The 18,243-nt window shown below is 42.8% G+C and overlaps 2 protein-coding genes across 3 annotated transcripts in view; one reads left to right on the forward strand and one right to left on the reverse strand.

Moving 5' to 3' along the window:
- FLT1 (fms related receptor tyrosine kinase 1) overlaps window positions 1–18,145 on the forward strand; it is a 170,865-nt gene extending 152,720 nt beyond the window's left edge. For both annotated transcript variants that reach the window (XM_079138566.1, XM_079138564.1), the window contains 6 exons: window positions 2,203–2,302; window positions 7,836–7,941; window positions 8,202–8,344; window positions 10,588–10,672; window positions 12,784–12,878; window positions 16,243–18,145. In XM_079138566.1, coding sequence (XP_078994692.1) covers window positions 2,203–2,302; window positions 7,836–7,941; window positions 8,202–8,344; window positions 10,588–10,672; window positions 12,784–12,878; window positions 16,243–16,429 — 716 coding nt within the window. In that variant the 3' untranslated portion in view covers window positions 16,430–18,145. The remainder of the gene's footprint in view (window positions 1–2,202; window positions 2,303–7,835; window positions 7,942–8,201; window positions 8,345–10,587; window positions 10,673–12,783; window positions 12,879–16,242) is intronic.
- PAN3 (poly(A) specific ribonuclease subunit PAN3) overlaps window positions 6,719–18,243 on the reverse strand; it is a 161,868-nt gene continuing 150,343 nt past the window's right edge. Inside the window, exon 18 of the mRNA XM_079138575.1 lies at window positions 6,719–6,815. Within this exon, the coding sequence (XP_078994701.1) occupies window positions 6,734–6,815 (82 nt within the window). The 3' untranslated portion in view covers window positions 6,719–6,733. The remainder of the gene's footprint in view (window positions 6,816–18,243) is intronic.

Here is an 18,243-nt window from a genome sequence, read left to right on the forward strand (position 1 = left end):
GGCATCAGTGGTCCATTGCACGCCATGGGGGTGCAAACCTAGTTGCTGCTGCAGTGGGCTTTGCCTGCAGCATGGCAGCCTGTGGTGGTGCTGCCTCCTACTCTGCATCCACCCAGCCCTCTCAGGTCTGGGTGCCGGTCTATAAGAGCCACAGATCCAGCCAAGGTAGTTGTGTAAAAGATGAGTAACAGACACTGCCACATCCCAGAAGGAGTCAGGAATTTCTGAAGGGATTAAGATTGGATTTGAGACCAGGTGCAGCAGCATATCCCCATAATCCCAGCAACTTAGGAGGCTGAGGCAGGAGGATGGCCTTAGCAACTTAGCAAGACCGTGTCTCAGAATTAAAAATAAAACAGACTGGGGATGGGGCTGAGGGGTTAACCATCCCTGGATTCAATCCCCGGTAAAAAAAAAAAAAAAAAAAAAGATAGGCTTTGAATTGAATGGAGGGACAGGGTCCAAGGAAGCAGGCAGAGAATAGTAAGACCCAAACTGAAGCCTGTGGCACCTCTGGTAAGCTAAGAAAGTTTGTGCTTCAAGGTAGCTGAAGACAGAAGAGGCACAACCATAATGGTAAAAGCTGATATTAATTCATTGAGTATTTGCAGGCAATCCTGTGTTTAAATGATGTTCTAGTTTAAATGTCACAACAACAGTTACTGGATTTATTCCAATTCTGCAAATGAGAAAAGTGAGGCATTAGGTAAAATCACTTGCCCAAGGTCACATAGTCAAACAGTGACAGAATTGCTGACTGGCATACCTTAGTTCTTGCCCTATTATTTTTTAGAGGGGGTTTCAGAATACTTTAAGTGATTGGAACAGGGACTGGAGTCCATGGCTTCTCTTGTCTTATATGAGTTCCTCTCCATTGCACCATATATACTTCTTGGCCTCATTAAAAAAAGAGCTGTTTTGAAACCCAGCAGAACTAAAGTCAAGCTTATCCCTTTAGTTGGAAAAAGAGAGAGAGAGAGAGAGAGAGAGAGAGAGAGAGATGTCTTTTCAGTGCCTCCAATATTAGCACATGACATAGCCCTGCACTGCTTTATGCAAGTGAACAATAAAGAACACTGGTTATGTTGATTCTGCCTGCAATACATCTACTGAGGGTTTCTAGTAACCTTACTGGGTTCTCCTCTCCATAAACGTGCATGGAGTCCACATCTGCTCCCAGATACTTGATAATGATGTGAGGCCTCCCAAACACAAGTTCTAGCCAAGAGTCCTTTGAACTTTGCCAAAAATTTGCCTTTCTCAGCAAATAAAAGTCATCCAGTAATATCACTGGTTTCCTGTAATGTGTAAAAATCATTCCCCTGCTTTCGATGACAGGCACCTGTTGCTTCCAGTCTTTGAAAGCCACTAGGCAGTTACAATGGCCTTTGCAGTGACACAGTACCAGCACTGCATGTCTCCCAGCTGCTTCCTACCAGCAGTAATCACAAGAAAGTGGAGACAAATACATACTGAGATAAACTAGGTTTGAGGGCTGGAACAGAGCAGATTGGGAAGACTTCCCCACTCTATCCACAGTCAGGGATACCCCTAAAAGGACTGGGTACAGGAGAATCTGAGTCATGCTGGCAAAGGGCAAAGTCTACGTCCCTCTGGCATCTTCATCTCTGCAGACTCCTGACCGTGAGCAAACCACAACCCATATATTCAACCTTGTTCTGGAGCCCAAGACCCCCCAACTCCTTCAGGCCTATTATAAGTCCTAGTCCCCAGTGCTGCAAGATTAAAATCACTGTCACTGAGGTAGGCATGATCCATTAAATATCCTAGCCAAAATCCACTGGCTTTTTAAAGGCCACTAACCCAAGGAATGAGACTGTAGTGAAGGGAATTCTTTAGAGATCTTTGTGGGGACAAAGCAGGGACTCTTCATATTATTGCTTCCCCTGTCAAAGAAACAGGAGCAGCCATAGGAATGGTCTTTTGACACAAGAACTTAATACCCTGAGACCAAATAGCAAAGTATGTGTCCCTGTTGCTAACCTCCTCTGTGTGTTCTACCCTATATTGACATCCACTTCAATCACCATGTTTTATTATTCAATCATTATGTTCAATTACAGTGTCTAATTACTAAAATATTACTTTAAAGGGAGGAAAGAAGCACTCAATTGTCCCCTTATGGTATTTTGTACTACCAAACTATAATGTGCCTGTGTTTCCCCACCCTGTCTCCCGCAGGTGGGTCTCCATACCCAGGAGTACAAATGGATGAGGACTTCTGCAGTCGTCTGAAAGAAGGCATGAGGATGAGGGCCCCTGAGTACGCAACTCCTGAAATGTGAGCCAGCTTCCTTCATTCCTCACCAGGGCACCTCTGAGGAGGCTGATGTGTTAGAATCCCTGTATTGAAGGATACAACAGTTCTCCTTTTCTTCAGGGCTCCCTGTCCTCAGCCTCTGTTGGGCCCTTCTGTGCTGGGAGTATTTTCCTGAAGTGGTACATTGTCCTTGATTCATCCCACCTATTTCCTCCTGATCACTGGCATGACTTTTCAAGGCCTCTAGCTGGGAACTGAAGTTAGAAATTCAATTTTTAGGTATAAATCCTGGCAAAAAGAATAGACCACCCAACAAGAGAATGCAAGACTTTAACCACACTCTCTAAGTGGGAGCCTAATGAGCTAAGTCATCACAAGGTCAAGGGCTGGAAGCACCACTGACCATAAGTCCAGTGATTCCACGAGGGGCATGCTTTGGACTGTAGGACGGGAAGCGTAGGAGGGGAAAAGAGGAATTTTCTGACCAAAGCTATGATCACACTCCACAGAAGGCAACATGAGCAATGCACCTTCTTTAAAATCCTCTAGAAATAGGCTGTGCTGCTGTCTGGAATTGCTGAACCAGACAGCTACTTGAGGTGCCTTCCCACTGTGCCATCCTTCCGGTGACTCTAGGACGGCGACAGGCTCCGTGTGAAGGCTTTCTCCATTGTTGGGTTGTACTTGCTCGCCTCTCTTGGGTGCTCTTTTCCTGAGACTGTGTGCATGTTTTGCACTTTGAGGCCTGAACAAGAATGTGATGACACTTGCAACTTTGTGGAGCTGCTGACAAGGACTTGGGCCTCCCTGAGGCGGCACCGCCTTTCCTGAAGAGGCAGGCAGCCCTCCCCATCCTATCCACACAATGGGGTCCTGTCGGAGCCCTGGGATGGCCTTTGGGGAGGAGTCGGATAGTGGAGGAAGCGTGGGCTTGGCCAGAGGGCAAGGTCACTGGCTCTTTCCTTCATCATCTTGAGACAAGGCTAAGTCAGACCCTGGACAGGGAACTGGATGAGGGAGACAGAGGACTCAGGCCTGACGGGAGGGCAGGGGAGCAACCTGTAAGCAGGGAGGAGGCAGGAGATTGTTATTGTCAGTCTTATATGGTGGCTTCTTCAGGAAAGCACAGGAAGTTTGAGGCAAGGTCTCTTTCTGGGGCTGCAGAGCGAAACAGGCCTTACGAGATTTCACTTTCTTGAGCCCTTTAACTCAGTGCAAGGGGGCAACAGCAGGAGACTACTTTAACATGAGATCAGTTTACACTTTATGGTTTCCTAAATGTTTTCCCCATGTAGTCTAATGTGAAATTCCTACAACCTTCAGAATCAAGTAGGGCAGATGTTATAATCTGAATTTGACAAGTATCAAAACTAAGACTGAGAAGTATGCCCTCTCTCAGCTAAGTAGCAGAGGAGACAGACTTAGAACCCAGCCTCCATACTGATTTTCTTGACCACAGGGGCTGTTAAGTTAGTAATACACTACACATTCCCCAGAAGAAATGGTACTCTGATACACTCATACATGTTATGCATTAAATGTGTCCTTCACTTTGATATAATCCAAAAATCTAAATTTTCAATTACTAACAGCAATAATTGCAGTTGTTATATAGTATTTATTAACTAAATGTTTATTTAGTGCTTATGAGTGCCAACATTTTAAGCACTTTTAATGTATATTAATTTGCCTAATGCTCATGACAACCTGATAAAGTATGTGATGCTATTAACTCCATATTACAGATAAGAAAGCCAAGGCACAAAACACTGCTAATCAGTTGAGCAAACTCAGTCTGAGTTTAGAGTCCACAACATCATCCTACATACCTGTAGGGTATGTTTCCAGTTCTGGTCCAGGTTCTGGGCCAGAATAACTCTAGAGGTGCAAAGTAACCTCAACTTTGGACTAAAAATTCCCCTGGACTTTATCAAGTCTTCAAATCTTTACATAAACTTCCTGAGCTCTAAGCAAACTATAGACAGAGGTGTGGTTCCACAATTTTGGAAAAAGAGTTTATTTTACAAAATTTAAAAAGTAAGATATGACTTGGTGAAAATTTTTCTCAGAAGGCCAGCATTCAAGCCTTCAGCCATTTTTCTCAAGCAAATGAAAGCTGATGGGGTTCTCTTGTCTGTTCCAGCAGTAGGAAGGGGTGAGGATAAAGGGCAGCTTTTCAGAACTGGGATTCTGTGACCTGAACCTGGCCTATAGTGATGAGCACTGGGAATTTGGGTGATAGCTTGGAAAAGAAACTCTTCCCACAGTCCCCTCACCCCAACTTGGGTGCAACTGGTATCTCTTCACTTTATTAAACCTGTTTACTTAGTGGTAAAAAACCATATAACATTGAGTGGAATCGTTGGTTCCTCACCCAGAGCCTGTTTAGTCAGATGCCTTTCAATAAGGGACACAGTGATGAATGTTTTCTTTCTTTTTTTTTTTTCCTTTGGTATTTTCTGAGATAATTCATACTGAATTGTATGTTGGAGGAGTAGAATCTAGAAATGAGAAACCACAAATGACACTAGAGAACAGCCAGCGGTCAGAGGTGGTCCCTGTTGCTAGTTTCAGCAGAGAAGCATGGGGAGTCCTGCTCCAGGTCAGGAACTCCCAAACAGTGGCTTGCTCCTGTTTGCCATGAATGGCGACACTGGTGGAGATGAGCTGCCGGGGCTCAGGCTCCATGTTGCTTGCTGGTCCAAGCCTTCCTTGCAATTGCTATCTTTTATAGATTTTCTAGATATATATTTGATGTTCTTCCAACCACCTCCTAGAACCTGCCTATTGCTAGAGGTAAAAGAGCCTTGGATGATTAGGCTTGAGTGCAGTAAGGCAGAAGCAGGCCATCCCTGCCATAGCCAGTGTACCCTGAGGGGAGGTAACTCAGATTTTTTTCTAGTGACCACCTGTCTCTGTAATATATATTTTTGTACCTACAATAAATTAGTAAAATGTGTAAACTTACCTTAAAATGAGAGATCCATGTAGGGTTATATATACTATAAGTCTTGTGTTGTCTCTGCCCTTTCTAGTAGGCAGGTTCTAGGTGGGCATGGGGACCCTGAATGGCCAGCCAATCTTGACAGAACTCAAGAGAAAGTATCTTGAGCCCTTAATCAGCAGTGCTATGGGGCAGAGATACTTGTGCCCTTGGGTGCTTGTGGCTACCTGTCCTGTGTGTCTCAGAGAGGAGGAACAGTAGACCAGAATTAGAGAGTTAGTGGTTGCTTCCTCATTTCCAGTTTTTTCAGTTTCTATAAATTGCATTCCAATGCAACAGTGCCCCATATTGGCCCTCCAAAAGGCCTCCACAGCTCCTGGAACCAGCTGACCTCCACCACCACCCCTGAAGTCAGGTGAATTAGGTACGGGGGCGGAAGAGACCCCAGAATCCCCTTCTGAGAAGAGCCTTAATCCACAGTCTTGGATGAGGATTAAGGACAGGAACTTAAGATCAAACATCTGAGTGGAAGAGTCCTCTCTTTGTATGATCTTTATGAGCTCCTGCCCCTTAATCAAAGACTCAGGATATCTGCTCGTTACTTATCAGAAAATAGAAACCAAATTCCACTGGACAGCTTTCTTCTGAAGACCAGTGCCCAGGGGAAGATGTCTAAAGACCACATGGTGCCTCCAGACCCCTAGGTACCTAGAATTGTTCTCTTGGTTAAACCAGACCCTTGGGATACATTCACCTGTAACACATTGTTTGCCTCTCAAAATTGTCGTTAAGGAATGGCATTTTTGGTTGTGAAGGCTTTGGCCACATGGAGATACATTGTACATAGCAATCCAGTGAAGTCCTTACTGCCTGACTGGTAATGATGTTGAAGGAAGTCTAGGAGGACCCCCTTTCAGATTTCATTGCTAGAAACAGCCATACTTCTTATGAGTAACTCATTTGTTTTTAATTCCTAGCAAGTGTGCATCATAAAATTGTTTTTTTTTCTTTTCACCAGCTCCTTCTTGATAGGTTATAGTCAGCCTCTTCAAAGTGTTCAGAATCCTGATGTAACTTTGCATATTAACTTTTCCCGTAACTTCACCTTTATTTTCTTGTTTTTATTTTGCTTTCCTCCTCATATTCTTCTCTTCTTTAAACCTTCCTGTGTTTGTTCTTACTATCTTCATCAGCTACCTCATATACTTTGAATCAAAATAGGGATATACTAAAGGGTTTGGGGAGCTACTGAAGGCACACTTCTGACAAGGGACAGGGGTAGGATGACTACTGGAGTTCCTTAGGCTTTTCCCTTAGCAACACCCAGTTCCCAGCCCTATGATAATTTCTGCAGTGTGACTGAAGAATTCATGGAAGGAGTAGAGTTGTCTCTTCCCAGAAACCACTCTAACTTCCTTCATGAGATATTTATGAAGTACTTACAGGCCAGATCCTGCACTGGGTGAGGGTTATGGAGATGAGGTCCCAGGCTACATAGTTCTTACAGACTAGTTGTGACCAGTTCCAAAGTTCCAACCATTTAGATTTTGATCTGCCTCAGTCAGAGCCCTCTCTGGTCCAGAGGATATTCTGAAAAAAGAGATAACTTAAATAAACATTGCATACAGAACAGAGAGAGTCCAAAGAGAGGAAATCCTTAATCCAGTGTGTGTACGGACCTCTGGCATGTGTTTTTCATAAAGAGGAGTAGATAAAGACCTCTAGTCCAAGCAGACATGACCAAGAAAGAAGTCCAGTATTTTTACATCTGAAATGTAAGAGGAGAAGAATCACAGAGGAACCTGTTGACATTGGAATCCCAGAACAAGATTTGGACTCTGAGATATTAAGACAGATGTTTTAAATCCAGAAGCCTGGCTTGTACTTTTTTGCCTCGTGTTGGGAGGCCAGTTTGTAATACAAGCTCTGAAATGCTGGGCAAAATAATAATCAGCCACCCACATGAACCTTGCACACAGTACAAGGAACAACTGAAGTCCACACTTTGGGGACCTTATCTTTTGGAAGCAACAGTGCCTCCTCCAGTATCTGATACAGAGCCTAAAACCAGGGAACTGTGAGGACTTGAAAGTATATTTATTGAGAAGTTGGCTTAAACTGACTTTTGTCACTACCCAAGAATGAAATGGGTACTGCAAACTATTCATCCATGGTGTTTGCAGCTGCTTTTAACTTTCAGGACACTGTCCTGCTTTTGAAAGTGAGTGTAAGAACATTCCACTTCACATCTAACTGCAAAAAACAGTGGTGTTTCCTTTCCAAGAAGCTCTGCTTGTTCCCTAGGACTCAGTCCTTCCATTCTGCAGAAGCCACAAGCACTCCAAGGAACTTGGGTCACAAAAGCTCTGGAGGGTTGGTTTGTTAGTCTGCCTTGGTGGACATGTGAACCCAATACCAGAAAGATCTGGCCTATGCTGCCTTTTATGTGTTGGTGCTACAGACCCAATCATAATAATGAAGCAATATCACTACTATGAAAAGCATGATCTATATATGTAAGATGAACGCTCCTCATTTTGCAACATGGCAGGCAATCTATATAAATATATCACTGCTATTCAGCTCTTTCTGTGTGCTTTCACCCAACAGCTACCAGATCATGTTGGATTGCTGGCACAAAGACCCAAAAGAAAGGCCACGATTTGTAGAACTTGTAGAAAAACTGGGTGATTTGCTTCAAGCCAATGTGCAACAGGTAAAACTAAATTTATCTAGAATCTCATAAGGCCAGATGCCTTTGACTGTAAGTTAAGGGGGTGTGTTTGTTGGTTGGTTGTTTTAAAAGCTATTAATAGTAAAGATGAGATCAACCATTAAAAGTATGTCTGCAATGCAGAATTACCCTCTCAGAACACAAGACAGGGCAGATGAAATAGATGAAGTTGACATAATGCTTTACAGAAATTGGTTGAAGTAGAAATCTGTGCAATTAGAATTCTATCATTGCTATTTTAGGATGGTAAGGATTATATCCCACTCAATGCCATACTGACAGGAAACAGTGGCTTTACCTACTCAACTCCGGCCTTCTCTGAGGACTTTTTCAAGGACAGTATTTCAGCCCCGAAGTTTAATTCAGGAAGCTCTGATGATGTCAGGTAAGATTTCCCCTACCTTTCTATTAAATAAATTTCAAACATTAAAAAAAAAAAGTCAGATGCCATTGCACCTGCCTGTAACTCAGCAGCTTGAGAGGCTAGACAGGAGGACTGCAAGTTCATCTCAAAATAAAAAACAAAAAGGGCTGGGATGTAACTCAGTAGTAAAGTGCTGCTGGGTTAAATATCCAGTACCAAAAAACAAACTACAAAAAGAGAGAAAAGAACTAGGTAATGATCACCCATATGCCCACCTCCTATATTTAACCACAGTTAACAATTTGCCATATTTCATATGTGTGTTGGGGGGACTGTGTTTTTCTTTGTCCTGAACCATTTAAAGTGAGCTTACAGCACTATAATACTTTACCCCTAAATCCTTTGGATACATCTCCTAATGGCATTTTCCTGTGTAACCACACCAAAATTATCATACCAAAGAAATCCTTTACTATCATCTAATGTTCAAATTTCCATAATTTTCTTCAAATGTCTTTTATAGTTATTTTTTAAAGAATCCAGAATAACACATTACATTTCCTTAGGTTTCTTTAATTTTATTCTAGAACTATCCCTCTTTTTTCCCCCATGACATTAACTTTTTTGATTAAAACTTAGATAAAACTAAACAAATAAAACTGGCCTTTTTTTTTTTTTTCTTATTTAACAAATTAACATCTTGCATTACCACAGAGGAGATTGGAGAAAAGGCAAGGAACAAATATTTATTGAGGGTCTCTGCTGGCCTGGGATCTGCTCGTTAGTGCTCATAATTACACACATATTAAACACATTCAGTCCTCATAGTTACACAGACATGTGCTGTCATCTGGCACTATGCTAGGCTCTTTAGATATATAAAGTTCTTTTATATTGAAAACAATCCTGTGAAGTATATATTGCTTGTTATACAGATGGGGATATTAAGACTCCAAATAGGAGAGCTTGTCAAAATTGTGTGGCTAAAAATTGGGAGACGAGAGTATCTAACCCAGAAGTTCTGACCCTCCCTCCCTGTACCCTATGCAGTCAAGACCTCTTTTTGGACCATTAGAAGGTCTTGTGGGCCTTCTATCTACTTTATCTGCAGTAGGCACAGTCCTTAGCTTTTGACTTCAGTTCTGCCACCACGGAAGGCATGGGGGAGAATTGCAACAATCAGAAAACATTGATAGCTATCTATGACAGGCTTTGAAGAAACTCAGTGAGCAACCCAGACCTGTGATGGATTTCAGGTCACCAAGAGGCCAAAGCAGAAGAGTCATCCAGTTTTTAAAGATGAGAAGACTAGCTTGGAATAAATACCTTAGCAAAGCCTGATTGGGTTAGAAACAGGGGTGGGAATGGAGTGTCAAAGTAATTTAGACTCTTCGAGTATGTTCCTTAGCCTTAGGCCCCAAAAGGAGCTTGCCTAGGATGTTGATGGCGATAGATTATCAGTCTAAGGAATTTAATCAATAGGTGAACTTGCCTGTGAGTCACTGTCTAGTGGATCTCCTTGATGGTCTTTCCTAATAAGTTGTCAACAAAAAACTGTAAGTAGCAATAGAGAAATTATGCAAATCCTATTCTTTTTTACCAATCTGTATTCACAGTACAGAATATTCAAGACTAGCCCTTAAGACTCAGTTATGTGATTAAATCAGCTTTGTAACCTTGAAAGGTCATTTTATTTGTAATTCTACATCCTTTTGGGAAGTAGGAACTATAAGTGATAGTTACATCACTCCCCTATGCATCATTTTTCTCCTTGTACCATAAGGTGTTTGAGTCAAATGATGTTTTAGGTCTCTTACAGGCCTAATGTTTTCTGATTCCATAAGTGAACAGAGTGGGTCCTTTTGGGGTTTTGCTGAAAATTATGACATGTGAATTGACACCTATGGTAGGAAGTGTCATTGCTGTGAGGATTCCCAGTCAGCATAGCAGAAAATTTGAGCTATAAGTTAGGCAATTGTGCTGGGAGTGGAGGCACATGACTATAATCCCAGCAATTCAGGAGGCTGAGGCCAGAGGATCAGAAGTTTGAGGCTAGCCTGGGCATCTGAACAAGATCCGGTCTCAAAATACAAAATAAAAAGGACTGGGGTTGTAGCTTAGTGGTAGAGAACCCCTGGGTTCAATTCCCCGATAGCAAATGGAATTTTGGCTTATCTTAGCCATGATACAGTACCTATGAACTCCTGATAATTGAAGGCATGTGCATTTTCCTGTTTTGATCATTCTCTTTCTTTTGTCATTAGATATGTAAATGCTTTCAAATTCATGAGTCTGGAAAGAATCAAAACCTTTGAAGAACTTTCACCAAATGCCACCTCCATGTTTGATGTAAGTCATGAAGTTAAGCTACTCAGTGCACTGAACAGGACCCTTTGCCCAATTCCATCCAAATACCAATTGAAGAATCTAGTTGCTCTTGGTGAGGACCAGTAAAGTGACAATATTAGCTGGGCATGGTGGTGCACGCCTGTAATCCCAGTGACTCAGGAGGCTGAGGCAGGAGGATGGAAGGTTCTAGGCCAGCCTCAGTAACTAGTGAGACCCTGTCTTAAAGTAAAATTAGAAAAAGGGACAGGGGGTATACTGGATTCCATGCCCAGTACAAAAACAAAACAAACAAAAAAAGCCCATTACATTGTTGGAGACTGACAACAAGCCTTAGCTATGCAAAACTAATTTGAAGGTAGAATTACATGGTTTGAAGATGGCCCATAATTCACTCCAGGGCCTACGTCCTTGTTTGTAGGAATTTAATCCCTTCTAGAATTCCATGTGTTTCTAAGCCTATTGGCTTTTAATGATATGTTCTTGCTTTCAAAGTACTATGGGAACTCCTAGTTGTCAGTGGTTGGAACTTGTGAGCTTTGAGTCTAGAAGACGTTCACTTAGCCTCCAGGCCCTTTCACCCTCAGGTTCTGCAGGCTGAACAGCCATGGTCCTTCTCAGACACACTGGGATAAGCCAACCAGGACAGCCTGGCAAACAAGAGGCCTCTCTCCAGCTCTTCTTTCTAAAGTCCTTGGATGTGGGGTTGAGAGAAGAGGAGAGGAGAGGAAGATGGGACAGGACAGCACTTCTCTTAGGGCAGATCCTAGTACTCTGCATGTGATCTCCAAACAAACACAGTGCCAAAGTCCAGAAGCAGGCCAGAAATGCTGGCTCTCAGGACCCACCCACACTCATTAAGTTAGATACCACCTTGTCACAGATCCCCAGGGGATTCCTGTGCACATTAAAGTTAGAGAAATGCTGATGATGATTGTGTTCCACAAAGACCTGGAAGAACAACTACAATTCAAAGTTCATCACCATAGTCAGTGTGGCTATGAGATGAGCATAGTCACATTCAAAAACACCAAAACCTTGTCCAACACACCAGACAGGGGGACAAGATGATTTTAAAATATAAACATTTAAATTTTAATTAGCAGAACACAAAGGTAAAGTAGATGGGAATTTTGTTTTGTTGCTTGGTACACTGGGTTCAAGTTCAAGAAAACAATATTGAGCAAAACATGGAAGATTTCTCAACTTTAACACTAACCTGAATATAGCAGTGAATTATGATCATTTGCTTGTTTGCTTAGGTGTTTACTGATAAAAATGTGAACAGCTCAGTAAGAGTCTTAGGGGAGGCAGGAAAATGGTATGGGATCCATTTACTAGAATACGCCATATTAATAGTCACGGAGAGTCTGCAAAAACTCAGTGCTAAGCTGGGTGCGATGGTGCACGCCTGTAATCCTGGCAGCTTGGGAGGCTGAGGCAGGAGGATGGTGAGTTCAAAGCCAGCTTCAGCAAAAGTGAGGCCCTAAGCAACTCAGTGAGACCCTGTCTCTACATAAAATACAAAATAGGGCTGGGGATGTGGCTCAGTGGTGAAGTACCCCCGAGATCAATCCCTGGTACCTCCCCACCAAAAACACCTCAGTGCTAAAGATGACTCAATGAAACCCAATCATGGGGAATTATGACCAAGGAGAGTCTGAAGATTCTGTAGAATCTTTAAGAAATTGAACTATGTCCTTATAATTTCCCAGACGTTTTACATATTGTAGCCACCAAATGAAAGCATTCCCATAACCAACCATTATCTGCCAAAATTAGTTTTAATATATCTATGTAATGCACATAAAAGTTTCCTGTGGAAAGTGCTAAACTGTTACCTGCAGCTTTCCTTTTGTTTTACTATTTACTTCACCTTCAGGAGGAAGGGCTGAAGAGTCACTGTGAGTAGACATTTCTTGTAACTGACCAAGTCTGTAGTTGACAATATGTAGAAAGCACTTTGTGTCAGTAGGCAGGGATTGTGGAGGCTGAGGGCAGCGCCTGGAGCCACCTCCTAGGTACATCCCAGTATCATCCCCCAGACTTAGTGTGGACACCTCTGGGCCAGGCAAGGCCAAGCAAGTGTTTAACCTTCTTTTCTTCCCCACTAGGATTATCAGTTGGACAGTAGCATGCTGCTGACCTCCCCTTTGCTGAAACGCTTCACCTGGACTGACAGCAAACCCAAGGCCTCACTAAAGATTGAGTAAGGAAGCTGAGCATCTTTTCTGTCATCAACCAATGTGGGGAGGGTGAAGGAAGATACCAGGGAAGATGGTTTAATGGGGGGGTATCTGAGGACTAGACTACTTGCCTTCCTGAACAGAAAAGCTGTTTTCCCCCAAAGGGCAAGGAAGGGGGCCATAGAATTGGGCAAATGCATATCAGACTCTGAGAAGGAAGGCTGGGGTTTAAGAGAGGAAAATGTTCAGAAAATTCCTAGACAACACAGAGTCCAAACATGTGAAGCACAGAGCCTTAGAGGAAAGGGCCTGAGCCCCGCTGTGAGGGGTGTGGGTGGAAACATGCTTAGGAGAGTGGGAAACAATGACCCCCATTGTTCCCTGGGCCAGGAGGTTTGTACCAGAGAGGTCCCGGTACTGCCAGGCCTAAGACATGCCACCCTGAGAAGCAACTCTTCCAAATAGGGACTTTCTACTTCTTGTTGATCCTGTGGCCCTTTTCTCACTTGAGATTTCTCTCCAGATCCCTGGCTTGTTCGGTCAGTTTTCCCTCCATACTGTGGCCATTACTGTCAGAATTGCTTGGGATCGTGCTTTCTACTCCGCTGGTAGATATGCTAGTCTCTACTAGCATATCTCTATCAGAAGTTTCCTCCTTTCCTGACCCAAATGCCTGCCCTTTCACCCAAAGGCAGAACCTACTCCTCCTTCATCTAAGTCAGGGGTCAAGCAAACTTTTTCTCAAAGACCATATAGTAAGCTGGTCAGTTTGGCAGCCACATAAGCAAGTAGGCAGGGCCATGAGTACATGGAAGATGCTCAGCATCATTGGTCATCAGGGAAATGCAAATAAAAACAGCCTTGAGGTACCACTTGACACCTCTGAGGATGGTTGGAATCAAAAAGTCTGTTGCAAAGCAATGGAGGAATTAGAACATTTATACCTTACTAGGAGAATGTTCTCACTTTGGAGAACAGGTTAATAGTTGCTCAGTAGGTTAAACAATTAACAAAATGACCCAGTAATTCCACTTTTAATTATATACCTAAGAGAAATGAAAACTTATGCCCACACAAAAACTTGCATACAAATGTTCTCAACAGCATAATTCCTAATAGTCAAAAGCAGAAACAACCCAAATGCCCATCAGTTGATGGATAAATAAAATGGGGTATATATGTACATTAGAATGGTATTTGTTAATAAAAAGTGCAAGGTACTAATACACATTGTAACATGGATGAACCTTAAAATATTATGCTAAGAACAATAACCTATTCATACAACCTTATGTAACCTTATGTCTTTTATAATTCCTTTCGTATAAGTGCCCAGATAGGCAAATCTAAAGAGATAGAGTGGTAGTTGCCTAGAGTGGTGGTATGAAGGGGAGGAGAGACTGATACGGCATCTGGGTTTTGGAGAATGATCAAAATGTTCCAAATTTGTTGTGATGGTTGCACAATTTGTGTACATACTTGCTAGTCAGCTTCACATTACTGTAACAAAATACCTGACTGAGATAACCAACTGGCTCCTGGTTTTGCATATTCCACCCTAAGATCAGGCAGACCCATTGCTTTGGGCCTCTGATGGGAGTGTCAGATGTCATGGCTGGGAGCTTGTGGTGGGGCAAACTGCTTGCCTAGTGGCCCCCCAACAAAGAAAGAAAGAGAAGGTGCCAGGGTTCCACAATCCCTTTCCAGGTCTTGTCCCCAGTGACTTAAGGACCTCCATTAGGCCCTACTGCCTAAAGCTTTCACCATCTCCCAGTAGCACTACCCTGGGGACCAGGCCTTTAGCACATGGACCTTTGGGGGACATTAAAGATCCAATTATAACAATATGGAAATCATTGGTTTGCACACATTAAATAGGTAAATTATGTAGTATGTGAATTACATTTAATAAAGCTTTTGTTTAGAAGGAAACAAAACAAAATAGATGGCCTACCTATGGGCTATAGTTTGTTGAACTGTGATCCAAATCCAAGGACGGCAACAAATCCCCCCAGAGGATTTTTAGCATAATTCACCAGGTCAATTGGAAAGACAAGGACATTTCCAGACAAACATTTGCATGCTTGCTCCTTCTAAGGTGAGCAGAACAAAAGTGCCAGAGCTGAGACAGAAAATTAGAGGACATGATGAGGAAATAACAGATAAGAGGAGAAAATCAATTACTGTTCTTTTCTTCTTCTTCTTCTATTAGAACACATCAGTAAATGGGTAACTACTTTTTTCTTGATTTTTATTGAGGAAAAGAAAGCCACACATTGTATCCTGTCCTCTAAGAACACAGATGTGCTCCTCCAGAGCAGTCATTCATAAGGTTCTCTCCTTGTCCCAGCTCCTGTTATACCACAACAAAAATTAAAATATGTTGGGGCTGGGGTTGAGGCTCAGTGGTAGAGCACTTGCCTAGCATGTGTGAGGCACTGGGTTTGATTCTCAGCACCACATATAGAAAAATGAATAAATAAAGGTCCATTTAAAAAATTAAAATATGAAAGGACAGGAGAAGCTTCTTTTCCCCTGTATCTGTCGTAGACTGGATGTAACCTTCAGAACCACCCTTGAGCCTTGCTGGTAAAACATAGTCTCATAATTTAAAAAGTTTTCTCTCTAGAACACAAGCACAATAGAAAGTCAAATGTACCCACCTTTGTGTGTGCCACTTCTTGTTTCTTAAGATGGTTTTAATTAATCACCACAAATGTGGTTACTTAAAAATGAAGGAATTTACTTTTTCACAGTTGTGGAGGCCACAAGTCCAAAGGTATCAGCATCCAAGTTCCCTCCACAGGCTCTGGAAGAGAACCCGTTCCTTGCCTCTTCCAGCCCCGTGGCTGTGGGCATTCCTTGGCTTGTGGCTGACCTCTTAGCCCCGTCTTCACATGGCTTTCTCCTCTCTCTGTGCTCATGCATCTCCCTCTGCCCCTCATGTCATTGTATCTGGGCCTCACTCAAATGATTCAGGATAAGGGTCTACTCTCTAGACCTGAGCTTAATCATATTTTTTGCCATATGAGCTGATATTCACAGGTTCCCTGGATTTGGAAGCCGGGGGTAAGGGTCTTTTTTTTTTGCTGATCACATAAGTTACCTTACCCCAGAATACCTAAGACTTGGAGTTATTTTCTACCTGGAATTATGGATTTGTACTGTCTAATCATGTGTTACACCCTTAGCCCCTGGCATGCCTCCTTTTGCCCAGTGACACCAAGCTGGCATGAGGAAGGCAGCGTCAGTTTTAGAACAAAGAAAATCTGATGACACTGAGGTGGGGCTAATTAATTCTAGGACAGATGTGGACAAATGTCCCACTAGGAGAGTGGCTTTTGAGAAACCTGTTCTGTACATTTGTTTTCCTTTTCTCTTTTTTAGCTTGAGAGTAACCAGTAAAAGTAAGGAGTCAGGGCTTTCTGACATCACCAGGCCTGGCTTCTGCCTGTCCAGCTGTGGACACATTAGATCTGTGCATGACAACTCAGAGCTGGGAAAGGAGGATTCATGCTGCTCTCCACCCCCAGACTACAACTCGGTGGTGTTGTACTCCACCCCACCTGCCTAAGGAGTGACACGACCTTCTTTCTAGAAGCACAAGTGTACCTGCATTCCCAGAAAACTAGCTTTTGCCAGTATTATGCATATATGAGTTTACACCTTTACCTTTCCACAGGAGCCAGCTGCTTTTTGTGACTTAATAGTGCTTTTTCTTTTCTTTTTTCTTTGACTAACAAGAATGTAACCCCAGAATAGTGACAAGTGAAGAACACTACTGCTCAATCCTCATATTATTTGCTGTTAGAGAAACCCTTTCTAAGCCCAATGACTTACCTGTTCCAGCCCGAGGCCTCAGGGCACACAGTACAAGAGGACTCAGGAGATCACTGGTCATGCCACACAACGTGAACTCTACTGAGTCAGCCCTGCAGCTCCAGAACCTCCAGCCCTTTAGCTGGAGGGATCATGTGCTGGCCTAAGCAGTGTCTCAGAAGACATGTAAGGAGGAGAGGAAGAATGGGAAAAAGGAGGGGGAAGAGAGAGAAAACTAGAGAAGGCATAAGATAGACTCTGAGATGCCCCACGTCAGGAGGGAATAGGAGAGGGCATCTGCAGTGCCACTGCCATGGCTTCCTAATCCTGACCAGTGGACTTTCAAGATACCAGCCAGGAGCAGACAGGACAGAGAAGGGACATTTCCTGGATTCTGGAAGACAAGAAAAGGACTTTTTTTTTTTTTTATTAAAGCAAATCTTAACTTTGCCTATAGGACTGGTTCTATTCCCATTCCTATGAGTGGCATGTTTTGATTTATAGCAATAAGAGTGGCACTCAACTCGGAGCCCATACCGTCAGTCTCTCTAGTGAAATACACTGAGAACTTCCCAGGGCATGATGATCTGGCACCTGTTGCTCATGGGAAGCTAAGTGGTCTCTTGGTCTGTTAGGATTGTCTACTGTTGGGCTCATAGCTGCATTAAAAATGATGTCAGATTCTATTTTAAATATTAATATATAGACAAAGACACTTAACTTTTTGTATTATCCTGTTGTGTACAGTTATTATAAAAGGAAGCTGAGGAGAATGAGAATGCAGTCTTATTGAGGGTTTTCTCTGCACCAAAACCAGAACTGATGGAATAAAACCCAGTAAGGCACAGTGAAAACTCCATCTCTGTACCAGCCAAACCAAGTCATCCAGAGTTGGGACCTGAAGCAGAGAAGTCAATTGTGATTCCTTTTATTTAGTAGAGATTCCACTGTCTCATGCTAATCTGGAAGGATGTGGAAGAGCATTAATCTATGTTTATTAAGCACTTTATGCTCCTTGAGAAAAAAAGGTGATATGTAATTTATGCAAGATGTCTCTACAGTTGGGACTCAGGATATTAACTAATGAGCCATCAAATAAAGAAAAGCCTATTTCATCTGCTTTGGACCTTGCCTTGGGTCTGAAGATGGTGGGAATAGGGAGACAGGGTAGAAATAGGGAGACAGGGTAAGAAAGGGTGCCTCCTTCCCCAGGATCTAGAGATAAGTGCACCCCGAGTCTCTAACATGGCTCTGTTGGATGCTGTCTATGTAAGTTATGGTTTGTGTATTTGGGATGTATGCACCTGCTGAACCAGTCAAGAGCTGAACAGGCAACAGTGAATCACTTCTGGGAGAGCAGAGCATGCTTCCTTTTATGCATGTAACTTAAATCAAAGACCTGAACTCTTTAAGTATTAGAAGAATGTATGCTTATTTCCCTATTTGCCACATTTCTTGTTTAAGTTCTTTGTATGAAGAAATGGGAGAGTCAGCGCATTCCCCAGTGAGACAGTGGGTGCCCCATGGAAGTTCTGGGGAACTCTCTAGCCAGGACAGAGAAGTGAGGCA

The sequence above is a fragment of the Sciurus vulgaris genome, assembly GCF_902686455.1.
Source record: "Sciurus vulgaris genome assembly, chromosome: 4".
Lineage (NCBI taxonomy): Eukaryota > Metazoa > Chordata > Mammalia > Rodentia > Sciuridae > Sciurus > Sciurus vulgaris.